The sequence below is a fragment of the Aegilops tauschii genome, chromosome 5 (genome assembly GCF_002575655.3).
Source record: "Aegilops tauschii subsp. strangulata cultivar AL8/78 chromosome 5, Aet v6.0, whole genome shotgun sequence".
In the NCBI taxonomy this organism is placed as follows: Eukaryota; Viridiplantae; Streptophyta; class Magnoliopsida; order Poales; family Poaceae; genus Aegilops; species Aegilops tauschii.
The window spans coordinates 224,803,796-224,830,787 of NC_053039.3; the positions used below are offsets into that span (position 1 = coordinate 224,803,796).

General features: G+C 43.3%; 2 protein-coding genes and 1 non-coding gene across 3 annotated transcripts; 2 read left to right on the forward strand and 1 right to left on the reverse strand.

The window, feature by feature from the left end:
- Positions 1–10,159: 10,159 nt before the first annotated feature.
- LOC109782617 (serine/threonine-protein kinase STY46) lies at positions 10,160–17,428 on the forward strand. The gene is made up of 15 exons (XM_020341240.4): positions 10,160–10,641; positions 11,375–11,489; positions 12,083–12,159; positions 13,379–13,451; positions 13,745–13,855; positions 14,509–14,559; positions 14,760–14,896; positions 14,981–15,088; positions 15,248–15,321; positions 15,720–15,895; positions 16,110–16,205; positions 16,497–16,577; positions 16,684–16,734; positions 16,819–16,959; positions 17,067–17,428. The coding sequence occupies exons 1-15, from the start codon at positions 10,406–10,408 to the stop codon at positions 17,121–17,123; spliced, it is 1,584 nt and encodes a 527-aa protein (XP_020196829.1). The 5' UTR covers positions 10,160–10,405; the 3' UTR covers positions 17,124–17,428.
- A 271-nt stretch (positions 17,429–17,699) lies between these two features.
- On the reverse strand, positions 17,700–20,738 carry LOC109782618 (cytochrome b-c1 complex subunit 6-1, mitochondrial). Its single transcript, XM_020341241.4, has 4 exons — positions 20,539–20,738; positions 18,923–19,007; positions 18,039–18,128; positions 17,700–17,962 (listed from the first exon to the last, which is right to left on the reverse strand). Coding segments are annotated over exons 1-4 (210 nt in total). The 5' UTR covers positions 20,541–20,738; the 3' UTR covers positions 17,700–17,929.
- Positions 20,739–20,924: 186 nt separating this feature from the next.
- LOC120965600 (U6 spliceosomal RNA) lies at positions 20,925–21,026 on the forward strand. The gene has a single exon (XR_005758645.1). It is a non-coding gene; the product is annotated as a U6 spliceosomal RNA (small nuclear RNA).
- Positions 21,027–26,992: the final 5,966 nt, after the last annotated feature.

A 26,992-nucleotide genomic window follows, 5' to 3' on the forward strand; every position in this document is an offset into this window, starting at 1 on the left:
CGGTAGATGGTACCATATAGATCGGCGGCTGATAAGGGACTAATCGGTGAATCGCACTTTTAACTGAATATATCTGCTACCCATTTTTCCTTAGCTTAACTAGGGCCATATGTAATATATCTGAGGCTACATAGCAACATGCACTGTACTTAATGTCTAAATATGCAATCCTAGGCTACATAGCAACAAGGAAGAGTGTTACATTAATGTTCTAATGATGTCTAGATATACGTAGAAGAGCAGCAACAACAACAGCAACAACACAACCCTGTTTGGATACTCAACTTAGCTAGAGGTTAGAGTTAGTTTCTAGCTCATTACTAACCCTAAACTAACTCCATCCAAAGAGTTGTTTGGATGGCAGGGTTAGATTGACAATAAATGCACTAGGAGAACTAGCTCCAATTAGCACCTCTTGGGTTGGATACTAGTTTTTTTGGGTGGGTTATAGATGCAACTAGATCAAACTAGCCCTCATGTTTAGATATACTTTAGGGCTATTTGAGCCCGAACTAGCTCAAACTAACTGTAACCCGTGGATACAGCAGTAGATAATTTGTAAGAATGAACTAAACTCCTTCCGGCCCATAATATAAGATGTTAATTCATCTAATATGTGAGTATATTGGATGTTATAAGATACTCCCTCTGTTCCTAAATATTTGTCTTTTTAGAGATTTCAAATGGACTACCACATACGGATGTATATAGACATATTATAAAAGAGTGTTGTACTACATCATTGTGTAATTGTTGTTTAGCTTCTAATATTAACTTGGTGCTTTTAGGTACATATGTCATTGGTAAAGATCCGCGTTTCGACCCTGTGTGCGTATGGGGGAATGAGATATCGATGAACCAACATCAAGTGAGGAAGCTGATAAAGATTGTTAGTAAAATAGGTCCAAAGATGGCAATTAAACTATTTGTTTACACTTTATCCAGACAACAGCAAACTGCAGGATGGTAAGTAAGAACTCTGCAGCCTTCTTTTTACTGCCCATAATGAGTTGTGTTAGATGGCAACGTCTGAATCTTTTTCCTTTGCAGTGGTTGCCAAAGTAGTTTACTCAAGATTACCTCTCAAACTACATGATTGGTGGGCATGCAAAGGTTAAAGTATTTCTACTAGAACACGATGATTATCTAGATGTTTTCATGAAGACCGTGAAGGATGGGCGGTCGGCCATCACAAGGGGTTGGACTAGAGTCGTGTGTGCCTTCTGCATGGAGGAGGGCACAATATGGGCATTCCGCTTCACCTTGTTCAGCAACCAGAATATATTTCGCCTCTTTCTTTACCGTCTTTAATAGTACAAGTATACAACTGTGGTTTATCATTCTTTATTTGGTTCTTATGTAATTCTTGAACATATGTGCCTATGAATCGAATAATGCATTGGTTGTTTGAACCTGATGGATATGAATAAAGTTGTAGCATACATTCAAATTCAAATCCAAATCCGGTACAATTTGGAAAAGCAACAATTAAATTACGGTGAAATTATGCTCTCCAGATTGTTGCGGTACACACGGTTGGTAAGACACAAACGTTTGCGATATGCACCATAATCGGAGACAGTTCATAGAGAGGAAACGTGTGCAAGCATGCCCACAGTTGCCGTTTGCAAAGCATGTGCGATGTCAGACTATCACAAACGGTGCGGGCAAACTAAACGTTTGTGTTAGTTGCCTTATCGTACACGATTCGCAACCATGAACTATTTCTGATGAAGTATGCATCGTAAATGTTGCACCACAGAATAGCGTGTGCGATAGTTGTCGTGTACGACGATGTTACGACGGTCCGACGTTTCGTAATCCTGTCCGACACTCGTACGACGATTAGCTAATCTTCTTAACGGTGAACCGTTTGTGATGGGCCGTGCATCACACACGTTCTATAATAGTGAACCGTTTGTGATGGGCCGCGCATCGTAAACGTAGCACCATAGAATACCGACTGCGATGGCAATGCGAGCAGAAACGAGTAGGAGTACTGTAGGGGCCATATCCCCGACGGTTTCTGGGTCGTGTGGGAAGGACCCCCCTATTGCCCACACTCACTTGGCGACGGTTCCAAATGCCGTCGCGGAAAGGGGTTAAAACCGTTTGTTTAGGACTGACGCGCACCAGTGTTGTTGGCTTTAGCAAACCCAACGAGGCTCTAAATGGTAGCTCTCCATTCATCCATCTTGTCTACTACTGGGGGGGAGTTCAGCAATAGCGGAGCCCTTGCCATTTCTTCGGCCACCGTTCCTCACATGGCGTGGGAGGTAGAGCACGACACAAATCGACTACTGGATGAGCCAGAAGGAGCATTGTCGTGCTCCTGCCGTCTTGGACCAATCACCAGGGCAATCTGGCGCAGCCGAAGCTGTTCTTGTTGGCCAGCATCTTGGTCAACTGGGACCTTCCCATGCGGACGTGGTCACGGAGGATCAATGGCTCCGCTCGGGGTCTTGTCACGTTCGCCCTGCGTGGGATGGAGCGTGCATCCTGTCGTCGTGCCTCTAGATGGCGCAGCCAGTGGATCTTGGATGACACCAGGGCAGGCGTCGACACTGCGTTGGTCGCGCTCACTGGCATGGCGAGGGGGCGGAAGCTGGGCGCCGCCTTGGCCCGCGCCATCGTGAGCATGCCCGTCGGAGAGTTGAGGGAACTGTGCCACTCCGGTGGCACCACTTCCTGCTCCGTCGGTGGTGAGGGTGTTGGTGGCGTCGTCCGCAGTGCCTGCCCCGCCCACCGTGGCTGCATCGCCCGTGATGCCCGCAGCCATAGGCGAGGAAGCCTTTGAAGCAGAAGGATGCGCCGCCATACTGCTTTTCTTCTTGGGAGCAATTTATGATGCTAAAGGTGATGAAGATCGACGCGCTGGATACTGCCTCAGATTCGCACAAGCGACTTCGCCCCCCCTACCTGGCGCGCCAAAGATGTCGGCGTGGAAGCACGATCACCTATGGGGCAGGGCTGCCCCTTTGTAGTCCGGCAAGGGTACGGTCATATTGCACAAAGAGCAGAAGCAGCAGGGCAACACAGCAATGGACAACTCTCTTTTACCCAGGTTCGGGCCACTTTGCAGCGTAAAACGCTACTCCTGCTATGGTGGATTGCACTAGAGGAACACGAAGGAACAAAGTGCTCTAGCCCGGCAAGGGTGCCTCGGGGAGAGCAGCTACGCTTGTACAAGTGTTGAGGGATCAAGTGTTCGAACCCCTTGCTAGGCTGCCTCGAGCCTCCTTTTATAGTTTAAGGGGCGACCATAGTGGCAAAACAGTCATTTTAGTATGATTGGATAGCTATCAGTGCTATCATACCTAACTCTTGCAGTTAGGACAAAGTGCATTAAATGCACTGCCAGGTGTCATGCTGAGGTTGAAGCCCGGCAAGCCTGCCGCGCCGCTTATCCATCTTCTTGTTGTTAGCGTGACACACCATCTGGACGGGTGTCAATAAAGGTAATCTCCTCTCCGGCAGGTTGCCACGTGCCTGACATGATCCACCTAGTCACTTAAGAGCTTGACACCATAGTGATTAATGACTTGCGTGCGATGAGGTGGGGCAGTGATGTCTTGGCGGGGATCTGTCGGTACGGAGCTTGCCGGGATCGATCTTGAAGGCCCCAGGAAGCCTTGCTGATGTGATCTAAGCTTGGTCCTCGGAGGCAGTCTCGACCCGGGCGGGCTCTCCTGCCCGGCAAGGGAGGCCTTCCCGAGGTGTTCCCTTGTTGAGCTGGTCTTCTTAATGCTCTCCTTGATCTCATGAAGAGCGGTTTCTCTGGCTCATCTTATGCCATGCACAAGTGCTTGATGTATGATCGACATCTCGCCTGTGCGTGAGTCCGGGCTGCAAACATAAGTGTTTGCTGCACTAACAACTAGGCAAAGAGTTGCCGGCGGACAACCAACTCGAGACAGAGATCTCCAGGAAGCAAGCACCGGCCAACGAGTTGGCAATGTTGGCGGGCCAACCCATGGAGACGAAGAACTCCAAGAAACAAGCACTAGCCAAAGTGTTGACGATGTTGGTGGACGAACTCCTGAACAAAGAAAGCTGGAAGAACAACAAGGGCCCCACCATGCCTACCCCAGAAACTCTAATGGCCACCTATGAGAGGCTCAAGGCCGGGTTTGAGGAGATAGTCGCCGTTGAGAAGCAGTATTTCCCTGGCAAGGCGATGGCCCCCATCGAGGAGATGGCCCCCGGAGGGATGGGATCCCCAGGTGAGTTGCACAAGGTAAAAAAATGGCTTACCATAGTTGTGGTTTTTGATTATTTGCAATGTGCTTGCTAATATGTTAGGGTTGTGTGGGTGCCAGTGGATGTCCTTGATGATTCCGATGTCGCGGTCCATCCTGTGGACATCGCCCCAGAGATCGATTCCCATGCCGCTGCTCGTCCTGTGGACATCGCCCCAGAGATCGATTCACATGCCGTTGTCCATCCTGTGAACATCGCCCCAGAGATCGATTCCCATGACGCTATCCGTGCTGTGGACATTGCCCGAGAGATCGATGACAAGAAATAGTTGGTCACGCTAGTCCTTCAACGTAGTTTGCATTGTGTTTAATTACCAGAATGATGCATGTTATCAAACCATCTTAGCGCTAGTGCACTATCTTGTGTGGGTGGTACTTGCTACTTTTGTTTGATAGTGAATCATGCGAACCCTCTCCGAGTTATGGAAACAGATGTATCCTCACTAGCTTTTGATGTAATATATGGCATGCTTAGATGTAAGTTTGAACTATTTATCATATCAGCAGGGCTTGTTTGATGATTCTGGTGTTAGTAGGCTAGCTACTGTGCGAGCTATAGTACTTGCAAACACTCACCAAAGAGAAACGTTGGGGCCGATGAGCTCATGGTATGCTTATAGGTCTGGTCGTTGATCGGCCAATCGCCCAAGCTCCTAAAATTGTAGGCTTAGCGATCAATCAGACAATAGTCCATAATTATACATTAATTCACATCAAACTCAAAGAGTTGGTTCACGGATACATTCACATTAATAGCCAGCATTCGGAACAAAATGGGCACGTACTTGTAGCATGTGTGAATGTGTAATTTTTTGCTAGAAGCGTGAATGTGTAGTGACGTCGTACTTTCGGAGTGGCTACAGAGAGTGTGTACGTGTGCTAGAGAGGGGTTGTGGTATGGAGAGAGATCTAGAGAGAGAGAAAGACCCTCCATTTCTTTCTAGTCGTCAACAAAATCATAGCAGTACAGAGATATACAAATCCTAGAACATTGGCATTAGGCGGGCTAGATCCATAGCTCGGGACCCCTACTCGAGATCTGTCAGTTTTGACACTGACAGGGAGTCCTCCCCTCCTTGTGTGGCGCCCCTTCTCTCCCCTCCAACCTATATATACTAGATGACTTTGGCACTTATGATCACACAAGTTTTTGAAGCCTCCTCTAGTTCTCTAGTTCTAGTTCTAGTTGTCCTAGCTGATCAATTAGATCTAGACCTAGATCCTCTAATCCTCGTAATTAGAAGCTCAATGTGGTTCTAATCTCCTCCCTCTAATTTTCTGGCCACGGTTAGCTCTGGACGGCAAAGCGCGGCCGGATCGTGAAGACCGTATGCTTGCATCTTGTAGAGAGGCCATGCTTTCTGTCTTTCGTCCGAGGAACTAATCGTGGGTGGTTCGCAAGATCGTTCATCTATGATTTGAGGGACTCCAAGGGCAATCTACACCGACTTGTCTTCTTCCGCTGCAACTCGGAGTCGACAACGATCGAATCCAAACCGTTAATGCATCTTCACATTGTTCTCGGGTGTTCGTATGGCTATTTTTTAAATTTTCTGTTACGCTTCGCAAAAACTATGACCTTGAGGTAGAAGCTTGTTCTCTTGTCACACATATTGGCATCACTACCTCACATTTGCATGTTTGGCCCCATAAAGTGATATTGCTTCTTGGCCATGATTATGGTGCCTTCCATTGTGCTCGATTCACATGCTTACATGCCATGCCACAATCCTTTGTCACACCATATGCTATGCATGATGACGACACTTGTTCGATGAATCACCACTTGAATGCTTGGTTTTGCACTAACGCTAACCACATTTCTTTTTCCAAGTATTTGTTGTCCTTACTCATTTGAAGGAATCACAAGGCAGTGCGACATTGGAGAGTGCCCATTTTGAGCTTCAAGACGATGAATGCTTGGTGATCGTACACTTCTACACGACGACGACATCTCTTTCCCATGGTGATTTGGTTTTTGATCCGAGGACAGATCTTTCCCGAGGGGGAGGAGATGATGCAGAGCATCCTACGGACATCGGCATGTCAAAATTCCATTTGGCAAGTGACATGTGTGACATCCACTCCACATACATAAATGTGAATCATCTCCTTTTACGCGTGCTAAGAACCGAGGATGGTATACTACTTGACACTTCTCTCGTGTGCATGCACATGTATTATCGAAGCCTCAAGGATGACGAGGAGGAGTGCAAGCGCCAAAGAATGCACATGCCATCCACGAGGGAAGCGTGGAAGCGAAGACGGAAAAAGACGAAGCTGCTGAACCTACAGCGGCCGGACATCCAATGCCTGTGCAGCCGACAAGGAGCCGCACTAGCGGATGACCGAAGCGCATCGACGGCCGGACATCCGACGCTACACGGTCGGGCCGGACATCCAGGACGCTTGCTGGAAATTTTGCGAGAGGTCACCCGAAGATTGGCCATTGCTTGGCCGGACATCCGACACCTCACGAGAGGCAGGACATCCGACGCCTGCCTGCATGCAGTGTCGGGCCAGAGGCCCATGTATCTTCCTCTCACTTACCCCTTCGTGGACTAGCCTATAAATAGACCCCCCTCCTCATTTCTACCGTTAGCTAAGATTATAACTACACTTGAGCTTAGCTCATGTATCTTCCCTTGTGGGGCTCCTCTTGAGAGAGAGACTATCACGCCCAGTATGCCATCCTATCCGAGAACATCTTTATCCCACTTATAAAATAATATTTCGGAGGTGCCGCGGGCACGTGCGAGTGTCACTGGGCTCAGAACGGGCAACAAAGAGAACTGGGAGACCCGAAAACTATAGACAGATGCAAGTTTTGAAAAACATGCAGATGAGATGCATATGATGACATGGCAAAGTGCAACACGCAAGCGAATGACATGGCAACGATGGCGAATAAACGAAAGACATCTAGAGCATCGGTCTCGGGGCATCACAACACTCCCCCACTAACAGAAGATCTCATCCCGAGATCTTAGGAACGAAACAGAAGAGGAAGAGGAAGAGGTAAAACAAGAGCTGAAGAGGGAAGATGAACAAAGTCGACAGCACTCGGGTAGAAAGACGAACGACGATTATGACGAGAATTAAAAGCTCAAGGAACAAGATAGACTCTGAAACCACTCCGGTTAGAACAAGATAGAAAAGGAATAAGAATGAAAGAATTGGGATAGCATCCCAGTATAAGAGAAAAGGAGAGGTTGACAAGATGCAAGACTGGAAAAGAGGACACTGACACTCCGGTAAAATGGATTAGCAAGGAAAGAACAAGGTCTTGGTGAAATGAGATGATGGGCGAAAGAGCAACATCACAATGCCTCCGGAACAAAAGAATAGAAGCTAAATCATTGAAAGGAAAAAGAAAAGGTGGAACAAAAGACAACTTCCACCATAATTGAAATAAGGAGCGTCCTTACAAGCAAGGATTGAATGGAGTTGTTGGAAATTCAACAACGAAAAGAATAAGCTTATTGTGGGCTTATGGAAAACATCTCAAAATTATGAGGTGATAACCAGCCATTAACGGAAAAATTGATCGCTTGAGATGATTGAAAAGATGCAAAACACCACATCAAAGAGAATGCGAGAATGAATTGCACTTCGGAATGCAAGAAGAAGAATACTTGAACTCCAACAAGAATCTTGACGGACTTGAAGAATGAATTAAATCCTTGACGAGAATGGGTTAAATCCTTTATGAACCACCATGAAGAACTCTGGTAAACAAAAGGATTAAAGAAACGAATGTTGAAAATAATAAGATGAAGCCTTGCGATGATTTAGATGGAGCTTCACGACGAGACAAGCGAGAAAACTTGGAACTCCGGAAAAGAAAAGATGAACAACTTAGAACCGAGAGATTATTCATCATGAACAATCTCCGAGGGAAGGAATTACTTGACCACGATGAAATAAGAATAAGAATTGCGCTATACTTATCCTCATCAAATTCAATTGATGACAAACGGATTTGGCATGCAACTTATTCCTCTTGAAAAGGATTGAGGAGAGATATAGCGCAAACTTGGGAAGGTCTTCAACGAATCACCGGTAGGATTTTTGGAAAGGACGAATAAATTGATACGAAGGAAGAGAAATCTTGAACGAACCACCGTAAGAATTTGAAAATGAATGAAGATTAGAGAACGAATCGCCGGGAAGAATTAGAAAGCGAATGAAGATACTTGAGGGAATTTAGATGCAAGAGAACGAAGAGATCATGAGCTGACTAAAGAATACTTGAGCGAAGCACCGGAAGAATATGTAGACGAACATAGAGGCATTAATTTAGAATAATTGGAGAACGAAGCTGAAAACTTAGAACGAAGCTGAAAACTTAGAACGAAGGAATCTTCTGAAATGATGGCCTTCAGATGATCTAGAAACAAAGGCAACTCCTGAATTGCTTCAGATGGGTATGAAAAGAATGCTCACAATCAGAAAGAATTTATGAGTATGGCATGAAGCTAGAACTATGAATCTTCAAGAGAACGGACCTAGATTTAGGAGAAATTCTTCTTCGGTCTTCAATGCTGAGAAGACGATGAGGAACACCACCAAAATTATTGAGACACTCCGGAGCAATGAAGAATAGAAAGGTTGAGAGAAAAATGAAATTGAAAGCAATCTTGGAAAAGGCATATGACTGATGAAAATTCATTCTTATGTCAAACTTTGAAAAGAATTTGAGAATAGCTCCGGAAAAATTAGAAGAGCCAGGTAAGATCCTGGGGATAAACCTGTGGGTTAGGGCCCACTCAAAAGAAACACCGTTGAGAATGATCAGTTGAAAGAGAGATGACACACCGGAACAGTTGAAAGACTTGAATAAGGTGACAACCTCGAATTAATTTGAACGCAAACACAAATCTTTTGAGACGTCTTCAGCACTCCAGAACGATTAAATGGCGAGAGACGAACGAGCAAGAGGAGACACTTGAGCCAAGGAAAAAAATATGATCAACCAAAAAAAACTAGGATCGAATCCACCGAGCGGTGCGAGTGTCACGCCCAATATGCCATCCTATCCGAGAACATCTTTATCCCATTTATAAAATAATATTTCGGAGGTGCCGCAGGCGGTGCGAGTGTAGCTGGGCTCAGAACGGGCAACGAAGAGAACTGGGAGACCCGACAACTATGGATGGATGCAAGTTTTGAAAAACGTGTAGATGAGATGCACATGATGACATGGCAAAGTGCAACACACAAGCGAATGACATGGCAACGACGGCGAATAAACGGAAGACATCTAGAGCATCGGTCTCTGGGCGTCACAAAGACACTCCGTCGGAGTTCAAGACCTCCATTAGAGAAGATCCTTAGGGATTCAAGACCCATCTCTCCATGAGATTTGGATGAGCTACTTTTGTATCTTTATTTCCCTTGTTGTTTTTGGATCATGATGCATCCTATGTATTGCTTGTGATTTGAGTACTTGATGTGAATCTTGTCCAATAAAGTGTTTCTCCTTGTGATATCTCATGTTCTCCTCTCGTGTTTTTGGTGTTCCTCCTCGAATCCATCTGCAATTCATGAACATCGGGCTACCTAGGGTTTTGTCCTACATCAAATATTCAATGTGATCAGATTGGATGTTCGTTCAGAAAAATGTTTTGATGTTTGAGTGCCCTGTTTCGGGGCCGCTGTTGAAGATTTTTTTAGTACTCTAAAAGTTATTTTTTGTGTCATTAATTTTGCTTCAACTATGTTTTCTATTTTTAGAATTGTATTTCAACCATTTTTTTAGTACCTTGTTATAGGGCAGCTGTTGGAGACGTGGAAACAATGCACCACACATGGCAAGCTGCCCCCGAAGCGTGGGGGTGGGGCATCTCGTCGTCACGGAAAGACCATTTTATCCCTGGTATGGCATCGAATTTACTTCCACACACCTTGCGCCTACGTCACTCGAGCCATCATCGTCTTCCTCTTCTTTCTTCCCCTCCCCCACTCCTATCCTTCTCCCTTAAGTGCTCCAACTACCCAGTAGTGCCCACCAACCCGCGAACCTTCTAGAACACGCCATCGGTTGAGCGAGACGGAACCCTAGGCGAGCGTCGGAGCTTGGAGGGGACGGACGATGCGCGCCCGGTGACCCTCTCGGGCGGCGGCGGCGGAGGGTTTGCGGGGGGATGGCAGTGGCGGCTGAGGGTGGGAGCGTGGAGGAGGGCGTGGGGGAGAGCTCTTCTCCTCCGCGTGAGGCGCCGCCCGCGCCCGCCGTGTCGGGCGGGAGCGGCGGAGGCGGGGGAGCCCCCCGCGACATCTGCACCCAGGTGTTCGAGCGGCTCGTCGCCGACGGCAACGAGGAGGCGGCAGGCCCCGACTTCCGCGTCCAGCTCGAGGCCCATTTCGCGCGGCTTCCATTCAGGTGATCGGTTAGCTCTGCCAATGTCTCTGTGCTCGGGACCGCGTTTCAGATTGTTTTGGGCTTCTCCATTAGGTCTCGCGATGGTTAATGGCTAGTATTGTGCTAGCATATAAAAACTGTTGCCGCGGAGTACGTTCCAGTGTTCGCTGGTGTTTCATTCGCTGGGAGTGGTGTTGTGTTTGACTTGGCTACGGAATTGAACCGTCAGTATTTTTGCTGGGGAATTCGAGTTGTTTAGATTTTATCTACAGTCATGTCGAGGAGGGCAATCAGCAGGCTTACTGTGCTCACTCGATTTTGAACTGCTCTCTTCTGGGCTTAAGCTAAGCTTCGATTTAAATCAAGTGAATATTACTGGATTCAGACCATTATCTTCCAGAAAGGAATTCTTGTTCTGGACGCTTGCCCTTTACTTTTTCTTTTATCCAAGAAACTGAGCTTGCACTTTACTTGGTTGCTGGCTTGTTATGCTTCTGGTTATCTGGTATTTTATGTTCGTATAGAATGAATGAATTATTGGTTACATTCTTGTATTATTCTCATATTCGCCATTTGCAAATCCTCTTCTCTGTGGGAATTGTTCCCTTTTTAATACTACCTCATATCTGGAAATGAAGCTGTTGCAGTCATTATTTTGGATTCAGTATTCCTGGGCCAGTTAATTATTCCGTCTTTGTCTTTTGTACACTCATAGGGCTAATATTGGTTCATCTTTGTTTTTCTCATTCTGTAGCTATCAACTTGATATCAATGTCGACAAATCAGCAGATGTCTTGGTCCATCAGAAGGTCTTGGCGGAAGCAAAGGATCCTCTGAGGCGCCCTGCTTTCCGTGTCCGTTTTTTGAGGGTAAAGCTCTTACGTTAGTTGGATTTTTGACAAGCAGCTAATTAGTGCTATGTGACAACTGTACCTTCCTTTATTGGCTAGTGGATGTTGTTGAATTCTAGCTAGTAGTTACATATGATGCTTCTGCAGAAACACTCCCTCGGTGTTATTATTTGGCTAATTTTAGTTGGAAAGAAATGGTGATACTGGCCTGCCCCTGACAGTAGAAATTCTGTATCAAATGAATATTGGAACATAAGCGACTTAAGCTGTCATGCCATAATACATGACAGTTGATTATCTTGTGGTGAAAATTGTCATAGGACAGGTGACTTGTGAAGCTTGAGTACATGCTATATTGTTTATGTGAAGCATGTTTGTTTGGCTAATACAGTGCCTTAATTGGGTGTGCATATAATTATTTGATATCTCATGATTTAGATGGAATGATTGTCAACAGAGAAGGTTCCTTAGCTTCTATATTTCTACTCATCTCTCTCTCTCTCTCTCTCTCTCTCTCATACATGTTTGTCCCAAGCATTAATGCTTGTTTACCTTTAGTATCATCAATATAAATTGAAGTTGTGGAATTTACTCTCAACTTTGGTTTAAAGGTTGAAGACATGGATTCAGCGTATGGCTCTGATGCATCTGATGAAGGGGCTGATGATGGTGATGATCTCTCTGTAAGGTACCCATGCACTGTTATCTGATGCTTCATGTTTTGAGGAGCCCCAAGCTGAATGTAACATGTGTTTCATTGCTATTTCTCATTTGTCATAACTGATAAAAAGATATCTTCTGTTGTCTTCATTCTTTACTAAGGCTGTGGTTCTTTACATTGTTTGTAGATCTTAGGATAGCTTTACATTCATGGACTATTGGTGAAATAGCCTACAGTTGAGTTAGGATGATATACATCAAGAACCAGAAAATCAGCTGGACATGAAGAAAAAATACGGGGAACATACAACACATGTATATAATAAAATGTTACTGTGGTTTCTGTAAGTGGGTGCAAATTGCACTCTTGCATCTGCTAGTTCCAGTAAACACATCATTTTACTTCTTTTGCATGCAAAAGGAGCTTTATAAATATACATTTTTGACCAAAAAAGGGTGTAGAAATAAATAAAAAACTCTTGACACAACATTAGATTTGTGTGCTCATGGTCTTCCTACCACTAATTGCATAGCCTTCCTTATATGTTTGCATCCTGAGGGTTGTAATTTGCAACCCTTGATGTATTTCCTCTGTTTCTGACTAGGCACGTCTGATATTTTTGTCTCTAAATTCTTCACACCATACAGCCCTGAGATGAACTTCCTCAAACTACCCCTATTAAACATATGCCTTCCCCCAAGTTTAGCAGCTTGTTTTACACGCTTCAGATATTACAGCTGTGTGTAAGCCTGTAAGGTATCTGATCACATTCTACCAAAGAAAATGTTTGCCTACATATGTCTGTGTTGATCAAAACTGAAAAGTGCCAAGTATTTGGAAAAGGGAGGACGAAAGGAGTACTAATGCATCCACACTATAGCTGTCCCACTTTCTGTTGTACAGTTGAACCATACAGAGTAAATGCTTAGGCATTTCTGTAGACAAGCAATAGCGGTGTCAGAACAGGAATCAGTGGGGGGCCAACCTCTCTATTTTCCAAATTTGATGTACTTTGATGCAAATAACACAAAATGGCAATTGCTCCAGAATTAATGGCTGACCCTCAGGTTGGATGTGATGCCATTACTTTACATAAGTGCAAAATAATGAAAATTTGAACTCATGCATTTGCACCTGCATAAACACTACTTGATGCCCATGTACACAAATGTGCGCCTTCTTCCAGATAAATCTGTTTATAGCTAGAATTTTACGAATATACTTCTCTTGGCTCTATATTTCACAGGCAGGACACACCATACACACACATTCATGAGATAGTTTTCTCCACAATTGACAAGCCAAAGCTCCTTAGTCAGGTCAGCAATTTTTGATGCCTTTCAACTTGAAGTCATAATACGTTTTTAACTTCCCTGCCTTACAGTATTTTTCACCAATGCTGTACAAAGCATCAATCTTTTCACGCTTTCTGTTTTAAAGTCTAATTTGACATGCCTGCTTACTTAGTATTTGTACTTATACTCTAGGAATCTTAGTAAAGGACAACATTTCTGCATTTAACCATGTATTTGACTATACATGCTAATAATTTTTTTGGGAAGACTTTATCCTTTTAACCCCAGTATCTATTCTAACTACACTGTTCTGCCAGCTGTCTGCCTTGCTATCAGACATTGGACTGAACATCAGGGAAGCACATGTTTTCTCTACCGTAGATGGCTATTCTCTTGATGTTTTTGTTGTTGATGGTTGGCCCATTGAGGTAATCTTAGGTTCTTGTCATCATATCATGTCATTTATTGAATGCAGAGTTTTTTAACTGATGTATTAGAGCGTTTCTGCTGGCCTATTTATTTTTACAAAATAAATGATGATTGTTACATTTTGATATTGCTGCAAGAATCAAATGGATGTGGTGATAGTCCACATTGAGATGAAGTTAACACTGCTACGTGTAAAAACGTACAGTCTTGACTTGAGCGAGGGTATAGCCAATACAAGTGCACAGTTTAAGCTGATATCATACAGCTTATATTTGAAGAGTTAATTGTACCGACAAGTAATCTAGTATAAGAAGTTATGTAAGCTTCTTTTTGAAGCACTAACCAGAATGAAATATACAGCTTTTCAAGTCACATCCTGAAGCAGTAGCCCTGAATATGCCACATCCCACTTGTATTTCCAACAACAATTTTATTGAGGCCTGCCTTGGCATTCTGATGGAAACAACATGACAATGATGCCACGCTGTTGCATCCCTCCCTCACTCATGGTGCAATGACCAATGATAATACATGTCTATTAACACTACAGGGCCTATGCCAATAAATTAGCTAAGGTGTTATGATTCTATTTATATGCGGATTACATTTTTATTCTACTCAAATGATGGCAAGTTTGCAATGGTATGATCAGGATACTGATGGTTTACATAAGGCGCTTGAAGCATCTGTTTTAAGGAACGAGGTAGATTCTCAATCATTCAAAAATAGATACTCCCTCAGTCCCATAATGTAAGACGTTTTTTGACTCCAGTCTAGTGTCAAAAAACGTCTTACATTATGGGACGGAGGGAGTAGAAGTTTGCATGCAGATGATTCTGATTATGTTTCTGCTAGTTATTGATGCATGAAGCAATATAATCAACCCGTTCTTCTGCGTGACAGGGTTCATGGTCTGGTTCATCTCACTCCTCAGCTGCGGAAAGAACACTGCCATTCCAGGTAAAAGGTGGGGAATGGGAAATTGACAAGCGGCTTCTGAAGATGGGAGAGATGATTGCTTCTGGTTCTTGTGGAGACTTGTGAGTGAATTGTATACTATCGAGTTACTGAGGCTCTTTATTCAGTACTGCTTTCTTCTTAAGATGTCTTATGCTTATGTGAAGGTTCCATGGGACTTACTTTGGCGAGGATGTTGCTGTTAAAGTTCTAAAAGCCGAGCATTTGAATAATAATGTTTGGAATGAGTTTACACAAGAAGTATATATTCTAAGGTATTGACATTTTACATTTTAGGAGCATATGTAATTTGGTTGGAGAAGTTTAACTATCTCGTTATATGTAGGAATGAGCACATCACTACTCTCAGTTAAGCATACATGAATAGTGTTGTCCCTTGCAAGTACCAAAACTAAATTACTTCACCCTTTCAGGGAAGTTCATCATACCAATGTTGTGCGATTCATTGGTGCATGCACAAAACCACCAAAATTTTGCATAATTACAGGTGAGCTTTATGGCAGCATCCGCTGGATCTGATATTGAGCCTTATTAAGAATTGCTTGTTATAGAGAAAATTTGATCTGGAAATGTTTTACACAATAGCTTATGATCTTATAATGTTGGCCAAATATAACTTACAGATCCAAGAAATTATGCTTGCTACCCTCCGCTTCTAAATATAAGTCTTCTTAGAGATTCCCATATGGACTACATACGGAGCAAAATGATTGAATCTATACTCTAAACTACGTCTATATACATCCGTATGTAGTCCATATTGAAATCTCTAAAAAAGACTTATACTTAGATACGGAGGGAGTAGATGAGGAGGATGATGTTTTTTTTTTTGTCTTTGCTTAACTGGTGTGTTTGTTACTCAACAGTTATTTTCATGTCATACAGAATACATGTCTGGAGGAAGTCTGTATGATTATGTGCACAAGCAGCGTAATGTCGTTGATCTCCCAACTCTGCTGAAGTTTGCATGTGATGTATGCCGAGGGATGTGTTACTTGCATCAGAGGGGTATTATCCACAGAGACTTAAAGACAGCAAACCTTCTAATGGACAAAGATCATGTACGTAGCATATAACTTTTTAATTTGTCATGAATATAGAGAGAAAACAATAGCAGAAAACAAAGACAAGCAGTGAATGTGGAGGATACTGTCGGTGCACATTGTGTTTATCTAGGTGCTCCTATCTGTTGTCAGAGCTTTGGGTCATGCATTGCATGTTGTATTTTTACCAAGACTACTCTAACTGATGATTGTTTGTGCTGTCCTTTTCTAGGTTGTTAAAGTAGCAGATTTTGGTGTAGCTCGGTTCCAGGATCAAGGTGGTATCATGACAGCTGAAACTGGAACATACAGATGGATGGCGCCTGAGGTATGATGATCTACTCAAACCAACCTAAGTTATGAACTATGTTCAAAATGGGTCTGTGATTTCGTTTTTTCAAGTCCTGGCTAGAATTGATAGTATAGACTGCTGATATCAAACACATCATGCCTCTGAAATCACTAATTCGGATAGTTTATTGTGTCAGTGATCTGAGTAGTAATTCAATTGTCTACGGCCTATCATATTTGCATTGTTATCTTCATACTCACAACTACTAAAGGGTTTAAAACAAGAAACTCTACTCTATACTAACGTGCTTTTCTGCTCCATGTGTAGGTTATAAATCATCAACCCTATGATAACAAAGCAGATGTATTTAGTTTCGCTATTGTGCTTTGGGAACTCCTGACGTCCAAGGTATGTAATTTACATGACTGGTTAGAGTTCTTACCAAACGCAAATAGTTGATTAATCACTGCAGTTGTTAAGGTTGTTGATCTTTTTTTATTTCTTTGGTTTCCAGATCCCATATGATACCATGACACCTCTGCAAGCAGCTGTAGGTGTGAGGCAGGTAGGTAATATTGTAGATTTTGTATCGTAATATGCTCATTGTGTGAGATGTGCTCAGTATCCGAACACTTGACTGTCATACTAGGGGCTGCGCCCAGTGCTGCCAGAAAAGACACATCCCAAGCTATTAGACTTGCTGCAGAGATGTTGGGAAACCATCCCATCAAATCGGCCTGCTTTCCCAGATATATTAACTGAACTAGAGGGTCTTCTGGCAGAAGTTCAGGTACGTGCAGGATCATTCTTGCCTGTATTTAGAGAAAGATACCCCTTACCAGATATAAGAACAGGAATTAAAGAACCGTAACAGTAGATTGTTCTCTCCTTCTACAGGGAACTTCAGGTGAAACGAGCAAGCAACCGAAGGACATCTCGGCCTCGACAGACTGACCCTCTGCACATACCTGACATACTAGGATCCGGAACACTGATGTTGAGGAATGTAGCATATCATTTTTGGTTTTGGTTTACCTTTTGTTATGTACAATTTGAAGAGTCGTCTTTGGGCCTCATGTTTTTTTCAGGCTGTGTCTCACTGTTTCTACAAAGAAAATCGAATTATCTGTTGAGTATACTGGTCATAGCTTTGGTCATCTCTTGTTGTGAAGGATGTTTATATCTCGTGTATCATGTACACCAAGTTGTCTTTTCTGGTGAATACAGCCAGCCAAATGACAGGAATCATGTTTTAATCTTGTCAGATGTGCAGTGCTATTGAGTTCCATGTTGAGTGTTATCAAGAAAATCGAATTATCTGTTGAGTATACTGGTCATAGCTTTGGTCATCTCTTGTTGTGAAGGATGTTTATATCTCGTGTATCATGTACACCAAGTTGTCTTTTCTGGTGAATACAGCCAGCCAAATGACAGGAATCATGTTTTAATCTTGTCAGATGTGCAGTGCTATTGAGTTCCATGTTGAGTGTTATCAAGGTTCCTGAATCTGCAAAAATTATTGAAGATGGGTTGAAGTAAAGCAGAAATGCTTTCATCTGTCCAAGTATAACAGAACAGAATGCATTACATGAGCAAAATAAAAGTAATTGTTCCCACTGCCAAAATAATTGTGTTTGCTTGTTTTGACAAGTTTTAGCAACAGATAGAACGAAGCTCCTTGTTACAGGTTCAGCACAACCAGAAATCAGGACAGTGGATCGATTTATTGGGATCTGGGGCAATCAGCGCCATCCCATCCATCATTTGAGCTTCTCAAAGAGCTTTGGTGCTACCTGCAAACACATGTTCAAAGTATTAACACTCCACGAACACTAGTTTGGAACTAGACGATGTACAGGTTGTACTTACACATTTGTCGACGCATGACCAGTAGTCGAAGAATTGCCCGGTGCAGTGCTTCTGCCCAGTTTCATCATTCTCGACTCTCTTCACACATCTCTGCAGAGTAAGCATGCAAGCTTGACATGTAAATCACGTTTTCCCTCAGAAAGAATGGAACATAGATTGACAAGACTAGGTTGTGCATAAATGGAACATAAATAACAGTCCACCTGATCCATATTTGTTACTCCCTTCGTCCCAAAATAAGTGTCTCAACCTTAGTACAACTTGTACTAGAGTTAGTATAAAGTTGAGACACTTATTTTGGGACGGAGGGAGTATCATGCAACTCAAGCAGAATCTATGTACCAGTCATCCATGCCATATGGTACAGCATGCTGCCACCTCATCCAGTAACTAACTAGTGTGCTAGAGGGCTAGGCACAAAGCTGAGGTGGGCATCCAGTAAATTCCAACAAGATACTAAATGTAACAGTAATAATCGCCAGTTTCTAGTAGAACAGGACTAACTGTGAAACTACAAGTGTGCACAATGGAAGTGTTTATAGCAAAACAGAACCTATATCTAGGTGCTTGCATTAGACGAGGTGATTCACTCTTACATGGGTGCTTGATGATGCGGCTATATTCTAAGCACTCGTCTAAAAGAATTTTGCATCCTGCAGGCCATATATTCAAAAGCAATTTGTACTAAATATAGCCATGTGCAACATCTTTCTGAAAGTTAGTCCATGAGTGAATCTTGTTTGGCTCTAACATCCTAAATAGATCAGCTTACTAGAGGTCCTAGCTTGTTTAGCAAGCAATTTACAAGAAATGACTAGCTACCACTTATTTTCCTGATTCACTCTAATAGTTTGTCTTGTGGTTATGAGAAATGTGGCACTCACCTCATAGTCATACAATGATTTTACACATTGCGGCTTGCAGCGTTCCTCAAGGTAATTCTTTGGGTCAACAGGTTCATTGTCCGCCCTGCCATGAAACAAAACATGTTTACAAAACCCAAAAGCTGGAAGGTAAACTTTGCTGTTATCAAGCATTAGAAGAATAATGGAAGCAATGATCTTTCTTGTACAGAGAATTATTTAAGAATGAATTATTGACTGAACACAGATAGAACAGTAACAACCAATCATAGCAAGATTATTGAAATTTGAAGATAAGTAGGCAGCAACTTGTTTAAAAGTTCTCCAGAAGATTGTTTTCCCTTTTCCCTCAAATAAAACAAAGAGATCAAGCGTTTCTCCATTCATACATTGGGAGTTAAATCAAGTATTAATAGCTGCAACATGTTCCCACCATGGTCAGACAGGTTGACTCCCTTGAGATTCAGAACACACGCATTATTTGCATTTGGGCTTAATAAATGTTCCATTTGGCGTTCAGTTATTTGCATAAAGTTAATGTTTGCAGAAAAGTGTTGATTATAAATAAGTATATGAACAATCTACTATACAAGCAAATCTTTGCTTGTTGTCACCGCAAGCAAGTACGTAACGCAGATTTCAATTTGCAGTCAATATAATAAATGTACAAGGCAAATATATAGGAAGTATGAAACAAACATAATGTAAGTACATGTCAATCACACTCAAGGATAGATAATTTAGCGTTCCATCACAACATAAACTAAAAACAACTGAAGAATATAGCTAATAAATAAGTAAAAAACGATGCTCGTCAAGCACAGTTTGCTGCGATCATGACAGCGGCATCACCAATTGGTTGCGTGGATGTGGTCACAACAGGCAGTCAAAACCTTATTATAGCAGTTAGAGTAGTGGTTTAATATATGTATGTCCACATTATATACATCGATAAAAAATAATTAGACATTCAAGATGTCAAATGCCAATGAAATGTAACCAGGGGTGGGGCATTTTATTGTGTGGATTAAAGCAAATTATTTGCATCACAATGCTCAAACAAAATATCCTGCTTCCACCGTGATTAATGGTCAGGACAAACCTCACTTCGCCTACGGATTTGAAGCCATTGCATCAGAACCCAAGACCAAATACATGTGTTACTTTAGAAGCATACTCCTAGGATCCCAACTAATGAAATGTATAATGAAAACAACTATAGCACAGAAAAACATTTAATTTGTGTTATTGCCTAGATAAACGCACCGATTCATCAGGTTTCCAATCGGCTGATGAGATCATCACTATTTCGTCCAAGGTGGAAAAAAAAATCGGCTGGCTCAAATTGCGGGATTTAAGTCGCACTGTGTTCCAAAAATACAAATGTGCGCTCTCGCCTTCAAATATAATTGATTCGCCATGCTTCTGATGCCCCGTTAGATTTCAAATTCGTTTCGGACACAAAAATCAGGTATAAATACGCGAATTGCGTTACATACTTCAACGCTGATAGTGAGAAAGAAGATCTAAAACTGCGCCCAACATATGCACAAGATCAAGAAACGATCGAAGTTCATAGACAGAACGGGCGGTAAAAAGAACTTCGAGAAAAAGAGAGCGAGAGAGAAAAAACATACATGGCAGCTGCAAGATCTCTAGCGAAATTCTTACGGCGTCCTGCACCGGAGAATGTCAAAGACCGGATCCAAGTGATGGGAGACTAGGGTTCCGTTCGGGTGGATGTGGAGAAGAGGAGGAATGGAGGGGAAGAGAGACGGGAAGGGACAGCTCGACCTATGGGCTCTTTTTTAGCGGAACCTACGGACTTTGTTCCGCTTCTGGCCCAGACCTGGCCAGATGGGCTAGCGCGGCCCTGCACCGCATGGCGCACCGAGGCACGCCAACTACACGGGCCGTGCCGGGCCGGCACACGTGCCGCGCTCCCCACGGGCCAGGCTGGTGGCACGTTTAGCCCACATGGGTTGCGTTTATTTAGGCAATAACACAAATTAAAATTTTTTCTGCCCTTCGGGGGTATCCGATAAAACTGGAATGATAAAGAGAAGATTAGCATGACCCCTACGTAAGGATGACACGCACAAATCAAGAAATGGTCCAAATTTTTGTGCACACCTCCGTTCCAAAGCCAACCAGAGAAACCAGGGAGAGGTGGCTGGGGCCAAGGCTGGGTCACATGAAAATTAACGTGGATGGACGTAATGGCACGCAAGGAGCGGCAGCTGCTTTCTGTAGGAATGAAGCGGGAGAGTACATGGGGACATCGGCAATTGTTGTTAGTAACATCACAGATGCACCAAGCCTAGAAGCGCTGGCATGTCGGGAGGGTGTAGCGTTATCTGAAGATCTTCATCTGAAGAATCACCTTGGCCTCCGTCAGGGCTAGGGACACCTGCTCCCGGGTCTCCTCGTTCTCCCGCTCGATACAGATGGACTGGGCGAAGAATACCTCCCATGCTCCGACAAGTGCTTCCCGTCACTGGGCCAGAGCCACCCTCTCACCTGCCAGGTTGGCCTCGAAACGGTCAACCGTCCGGCGCATCGAGCGGAAAAACCCGTCGGATGGTGTACCGACGCAAACAGCTCCCGCCAGATGAAGTACCGGCCGTAGGGCCCAGTTTGAAAACTGCCAGCATGAGGCGGTTCCTGGATGATCTCCTCCACTGCAGAGGTGGCCGCACGGTGTGCGACGCTATCGGGCCGACTGTCGCGCTCCACCATAGAGGGAGCGACATTTGTAAGGCTCCCTGCCGGAGCTGCTAGGATGCAAAGACCGTTGCTTAAGGTACTGCTGGAAACAGCCCTGGGGCCCTTCACATACCCAATGACGGGGGCCCCGGGGTCTGTGCGTCTAGACCAATGGCTCCCTCCCGGGCATTCTCGGGAGAGGCAGCGGCATCTCAAATAGACCAAACAACGGGGGCCTCCGAGGCCTGGACGCTAGGGTTATTGATGCCTCTCGGGGCCTTGGAGTCTCCCGTAAACCCAATAACGGGGGACTCCGGGATCGGAAGGTTCTCCACGGGACTCTCCTCCGGGTCCTCCCGGGCGTCTCGGCCGACATCCACTTCCATCCCAACGTCGCCGTCGGGGACCGTTACCACTAAGGAACGACCCTCTTGCATAGGTGTGCTCACCGCAGAATGGTCCGCTCCACCTTGGGCGGCCTCCCGGGACGCTGCTACGCCCTCGGACCGGTGGCCCGTCTGCCGGCCTTCAGCTTCGGCCCCCGACGCTACGATGATGTTCGGACCTTCGCCGGTTGCCTTCTTGGACGTCGTCCGTGATACGTCTCCAACGTATCTACAATTTTTTATTGTTCCATGCTGTTATATTATCATTCTTGGATGCTTTACAATCATTTTATAGCAACTTTATATCATTTTTTTGGACTAACCTATTGACATAGTGCCCAGTGCCAGTTGTTGTTTTTTGCTTGTTTTCTACTTCGCAGAAAATCAATACCAAACGGAGTCCAAACGCAACGAAACTTTTTGGAGAATTTTTCTGGGCCAGAAGACACAGGATGGGCCAAAGAAGTACCAGAGGTGTGCCCCGAAGGGGGCACAACCCACCTGGGCGCGCCTGGGGCCCAGGCGCGCCCTGGTGGGTTGTGCCCACCTCGGTGACCTCCTGCACCGCCTCTTTGCTCTATAAATACCCCAATATTCTAAAACCCTATGGGAGTCGACGAAACACAATTCCAACTGCCGCAAGTTACATAAATCACAGATCCAATCTAGACACCATCACGGAGGGGTTCATCATCCTCATTGGTGCCTCGCTGATGATGCGTGAGTAGTTCATTGTAGACCTACGGGTCCGTAGTTAGTAGCTAGATGGCTTGCTCTCTCTCTCTCTTTTGATTCTCAATACAATGGTCTCTTGGAGATCTATTTGATGTAACTCTTTTTGCGATGTGTTTGTTGGGATCCGATGAACTTTGAGTTTATGATCAGATCTATGTTTTTATCCATGAAAGTTATTTGAGTCTTTTGATCTCTTATATGCATGATTACTTATAGCCTCGTATTTCTTCTTCGAATCTTTGGTTTAGTTAGGCCGACTAGATCGATTTTTCTTACCATGGGAAGAGGTGCTTTGTGATGGGTTCGATCTTACGGTGCTCAATCCCAGTGACAGAAGGGGAAATGACACATATGTATCGTTGCTATTAAGGATAACAAGATGGGGTCTATTCCTACATGAATATATCTTGTCTACATCATGTCATCGTTCTTATTGCATTACTCCGTTTCTCCATGAACTTAATACACTAGATGCATGCTGGATAGCGGTCGATGTGTGGAGTAATAGTAGTAGATGCGGGCAGGAGTCGGTCTACTAATCTTGGACGTGATGCCTATATAATGATCATTGCCTGGATATCGTCATAATTATTTGAAGTTCTATCAATTGCCCAATAGTAATTTGTTTACCTGCCGTATGCTATTTTTCTCGAGAGAAGCCACTAGTGAAATCTATGACCCCCGGGTCTCTTCTTTATCATATTTGCCTTCAAGATCTATTTTTATTCGCTTTTATTTTCAGATCTATTAATCCAAAAACCCAAAAATACTGTGATAGCCTGGCTTAATAGGATGATAGACTACTCATATCAATAAGGAATTTCTTCTTTTCTGGGAGCCCATTCGGAAAGAACTCCGAAGTTAAGCGTGCTCAGCTTGGCGTAGTTTCAGGATGGGTGACCGACCAGAAAGTTGCTCTCGGGTGCGCACGAGTGAGGACAAAGTGCGCAGAAAAGACTAGTATTGATCTGTGGGGTCAGTCTAGATCCCGCCAAGAGTAACGACCACCGGCGGGTGTGTCCGGGGCGTTACAAGTTGGTATCAGAGCCGACCCTCGCGGTTACACGGATGTTTTCGGACAGGTTTGCAGTCATGTTGTTCATGACGTTTGTGACCCGTCGTGGCACGCGGCATGGCACATGTACCGGACTGGATACACAGACGTATGTGCCAAGAGGGAACGTTCCTGTGGCCCGATGAGGACGTCGGTTCCTCTGAGTGGGGTGTATGTGATAGCCTAGCTTAATAGGGATGATAGACTACTCATATCAATAAGGAATTCCTTCTTTTCCGGGAGCCCATTTGGAAAGAACTCCAAAGTTAAGCGTGCTCAGCTTGGAGTAGTTTCAGGATGGATGACCGGCCGGGAAGTTGCTCCCGGGTGCGCACTAGTGAGGACAAAGTGTGCAGAAAATACTAGTATTGATCTGTGAGGCCAGTCTAGATCCCGCCAGGAGTAACGACCAACAGCGGGTGTGTCCGGGGCGTTACAAATACCTTACTGCAATTTTTTGTTATTTATTTTATCTCGCATTCCCGCGAGATCTATTTATTCAATCTACTACAATTTTATCTATCTTTTTACCCGGGAGGGATTGACAACCCCTCTTTTACGTTGGCTTGCAAGTATTTGTTCTTTGTGTGCAGGTACCGTTCACGTAATGTTGCGTGGTTCTCCTACTGGTTCGATAACCTTGGTATCATCAATGAGGGAAATACCTACCGTAATTGTGCTGCATCATCCCTTCCTCTTTGGGGAAATACCGACGTAGTTCAAGCAGCATCAAAAGGAATTTCTGGCGCCGTTGCCGGGGAGACATCATCAACATCTACCAGGTTCCTAATCACAAATCTCATCTCCTTGCAATTTACATTATTTGCCATTTGCCTCTCGTTTTCATCTCCCCACTTCACAAAAGATTGCCGTTTTATTCGCCCTCTTTTTCGTTCGCCATTTTCTCGTCAGATCTGTTTTCGTGTGCAATTTTTGTTTTTCACTTTTTGTCGTTATGGATAGTTCTTCCTCTATTGCGTGCACTCCCAAGAACGAGGTCTTAACTTTAAACAAAGGGGAGGGGAGAATTTAAAAGATGCTTGGTATAGGATTTGCAATGCTCATAATAGATCTATTCGTAAGCAATCCACCATTGTTCTTCTTTGTTGTTTTTATGTGGGCATCACCACTTGGTATAGATTCGTCCTTGATACGATTACCGGTGGGAATTTCTTGATGTGTCATTCTCTAGATGCTTTTAGTGCTATGGGGAATTTAGTGGGTTCACCACCTCTTATGGTAAATGAAACAACTTTAACTCTCGAACATGTTATGGAGAGGCTAGATGCTATTGAAAAGAAAATGCTCACTGAAGAAAATATTGAAAAATTAGATAAAAGGATGCACAATCTTGCTAATAGAATCGGGTCAAAAGCGGGAGATGCTCTTAAAGTACTAAAAGAAAAAGAACCCGCATTCAACGAAAGAATAGAGGAGAGTCCTGCTAGAATTGATAAGTTGGAGCAAACTTTTAGTAATCTAAGCACAGCTTTTTCCTCCGCTAAAACTATTGAAAAAATTCCGTTAAAAATAGGCAAGATTACTCAAGTCACTAAAAACAAGCGTGCAACTTCTAATAGTAACAAAGAAGATCTTAAGATGATTAGTATTCACCCTAATTTTGTGGAAGTTATAAGAGACCCTACGTGCAAGAATGAATTCTTCAAACTTGTCCCTAGGAGTATTGTTATTGAAAATTTGTATGCTAAATATTTGAAGAATTCTAAGTGTTTGATTGAGGAGTTGGAAACTAAAGATGATAACACTTAGATCTATGCATTATGCCTAGCTAGGGGCATAAAACGATAGCGCTTGTTGGGAGGCAATTGTGTGATTGAAGTTTTCAAGTTTTGGGTGAGATCACGATGGATGAAGGAATAAGGAGTAAGAAGAGCCTAAGCTTGGGGATGCCCATGGCATCCCAAGCTATTATCTAAAAGAGAAGCAAGCAACTAAGCTTGGGGATGACCGAGTGGCATCCCCTCTTTCTTCTAACGACCATCGGTATTTTACTTGGAGCTATATTTTTATTCGTCACATATCATGAGTTTTGCTTGGAGCGTCTTGTATGATATGAGTCTTTGCTTGTTTTGCTTTTTATTTTGTGTCATCTATCCTTGTTGGACACACCTATTTGAGAGAGCCAAAATTATGTTATGATTTGTTAGAATTGCTCTCTATGCTTCACTTAAATCTTTTTGAGCTATGGAATTGCTCTAGTGCTTCACTTATATATTTTTGAGCATGGTGTGCTTTATTATTTTTGAAGAAATGCTCTCATGCTTCACTTAGATTTATTTGAGAGTTAGTAAAAAAATTCAGAAAATCTCTCATGCTTCACTTAAATTATTTCGGGAGAAAAAAAATTTATGCTCATGTTCTTCACTTAGATTTGTTCGAGCTATCAAAAGCAACATATGAAATTAATCCCAAAGTGATAGATATTCAAGAGGGACATAATAAAAACTTTCATGAAGATCGTCGGACAAAATAAACTCGATTCTTTGTAATAGTTTTGCGATATGATGATATAATATGTGACTCATGTTGATGAGTAATTATGGTTTAGTAAGAATATTGATGTTAAGGTTTGTGATTCCCTATGCAAGCACGAAAGTCAACAGTTATGCAATGGAATTACATCCTACTTATGGTGCATTATTCGATGTTAGTTATGCTTAATGCTCGCTTATGAGATTTCTGTTTCTTGGTGGGATACTTCTCAATCTTTTGCTAGCCTTCACTTGCACTAAATATGATTACTACTTGTGCATCCAAAATCCTTAAACCAGTTTTGCCATATGAGTCCACTATACCTACCTATATGCGGTATTCTTTTGCCGTTCTAAGCAAATTTGTATGTGCCATCTCTAATCTTCAAAATAAATTTCCTTTTTGTGTGCTCGTACCGCTCATGAAACGGTAGGGGGTGGCTGATATTTTTCCATGCTAGATGTGTTATTCTCAAGATGAGTGTTTATTCACTTGTCATTGCACGAGAGTACGACAAAGGTATTAGGGATGCCCAGTCCCGAAATGAAAAATGAATTTAGTTTTATGTTGTCAAATAATAAATTCCTTGGAAAGTGTTGGTATGGACGGCACCCGTGGATTCGGTTAGCTGTGGAATGGGAAAGTATGGTGGAAAAAGGAGTAAACTTTATTTACTGTTTGGGAACCGCCTATGATATATCTAGCATGGAAAGTATT

What these genes read in the sequence shown, in the direction of transcription:
- LOC109782618 (XM_020341241.4), bottom strand. An exon ending in AATCATTGTATGACTATGAG is followed by an intron (nt 18,129 to 18,922) that starts GTGAGTGCCACA and finishes CTTACTCTGCAG; the next exon opens with AGATGTGTGAAGAGAGTCGA. An exon ending in GGTCATGCGTCGACAAATGT is followed by an intron (nt 17,963 to 18,038) that starts GTAAGTACAACC and finishes ATGTGTTTGCAG; the next exon opens with GTAGCACCAAAGCTCTTTGA.
- LOC109782617 (XM_020341240.4), top strand. Translation starts at nt 10,406, where the DNA reads ATGGCAGTGGCGGCTGAGGGTGGGAGCGTGGAGGAGGGCGTGGGGGAG. An exon ending in TTGATGGTTGGCCCATTGAG is followed by an intron (nt 13,856 to 14,508) that starts GTAATCTTAGGT and finishes TGGTATGATCAG; the next exon opens with GATACTGATGGTTTACATAA. An exon ending in TCTGGTTCTTGTGGAGACTT is followed by an intron (nt 14,897 to 14,980) that starts GTGAGTGAATTG and finishes GCTTATGTGAAG; the next exon opens with GTTCCATGGGACTTACTTTG.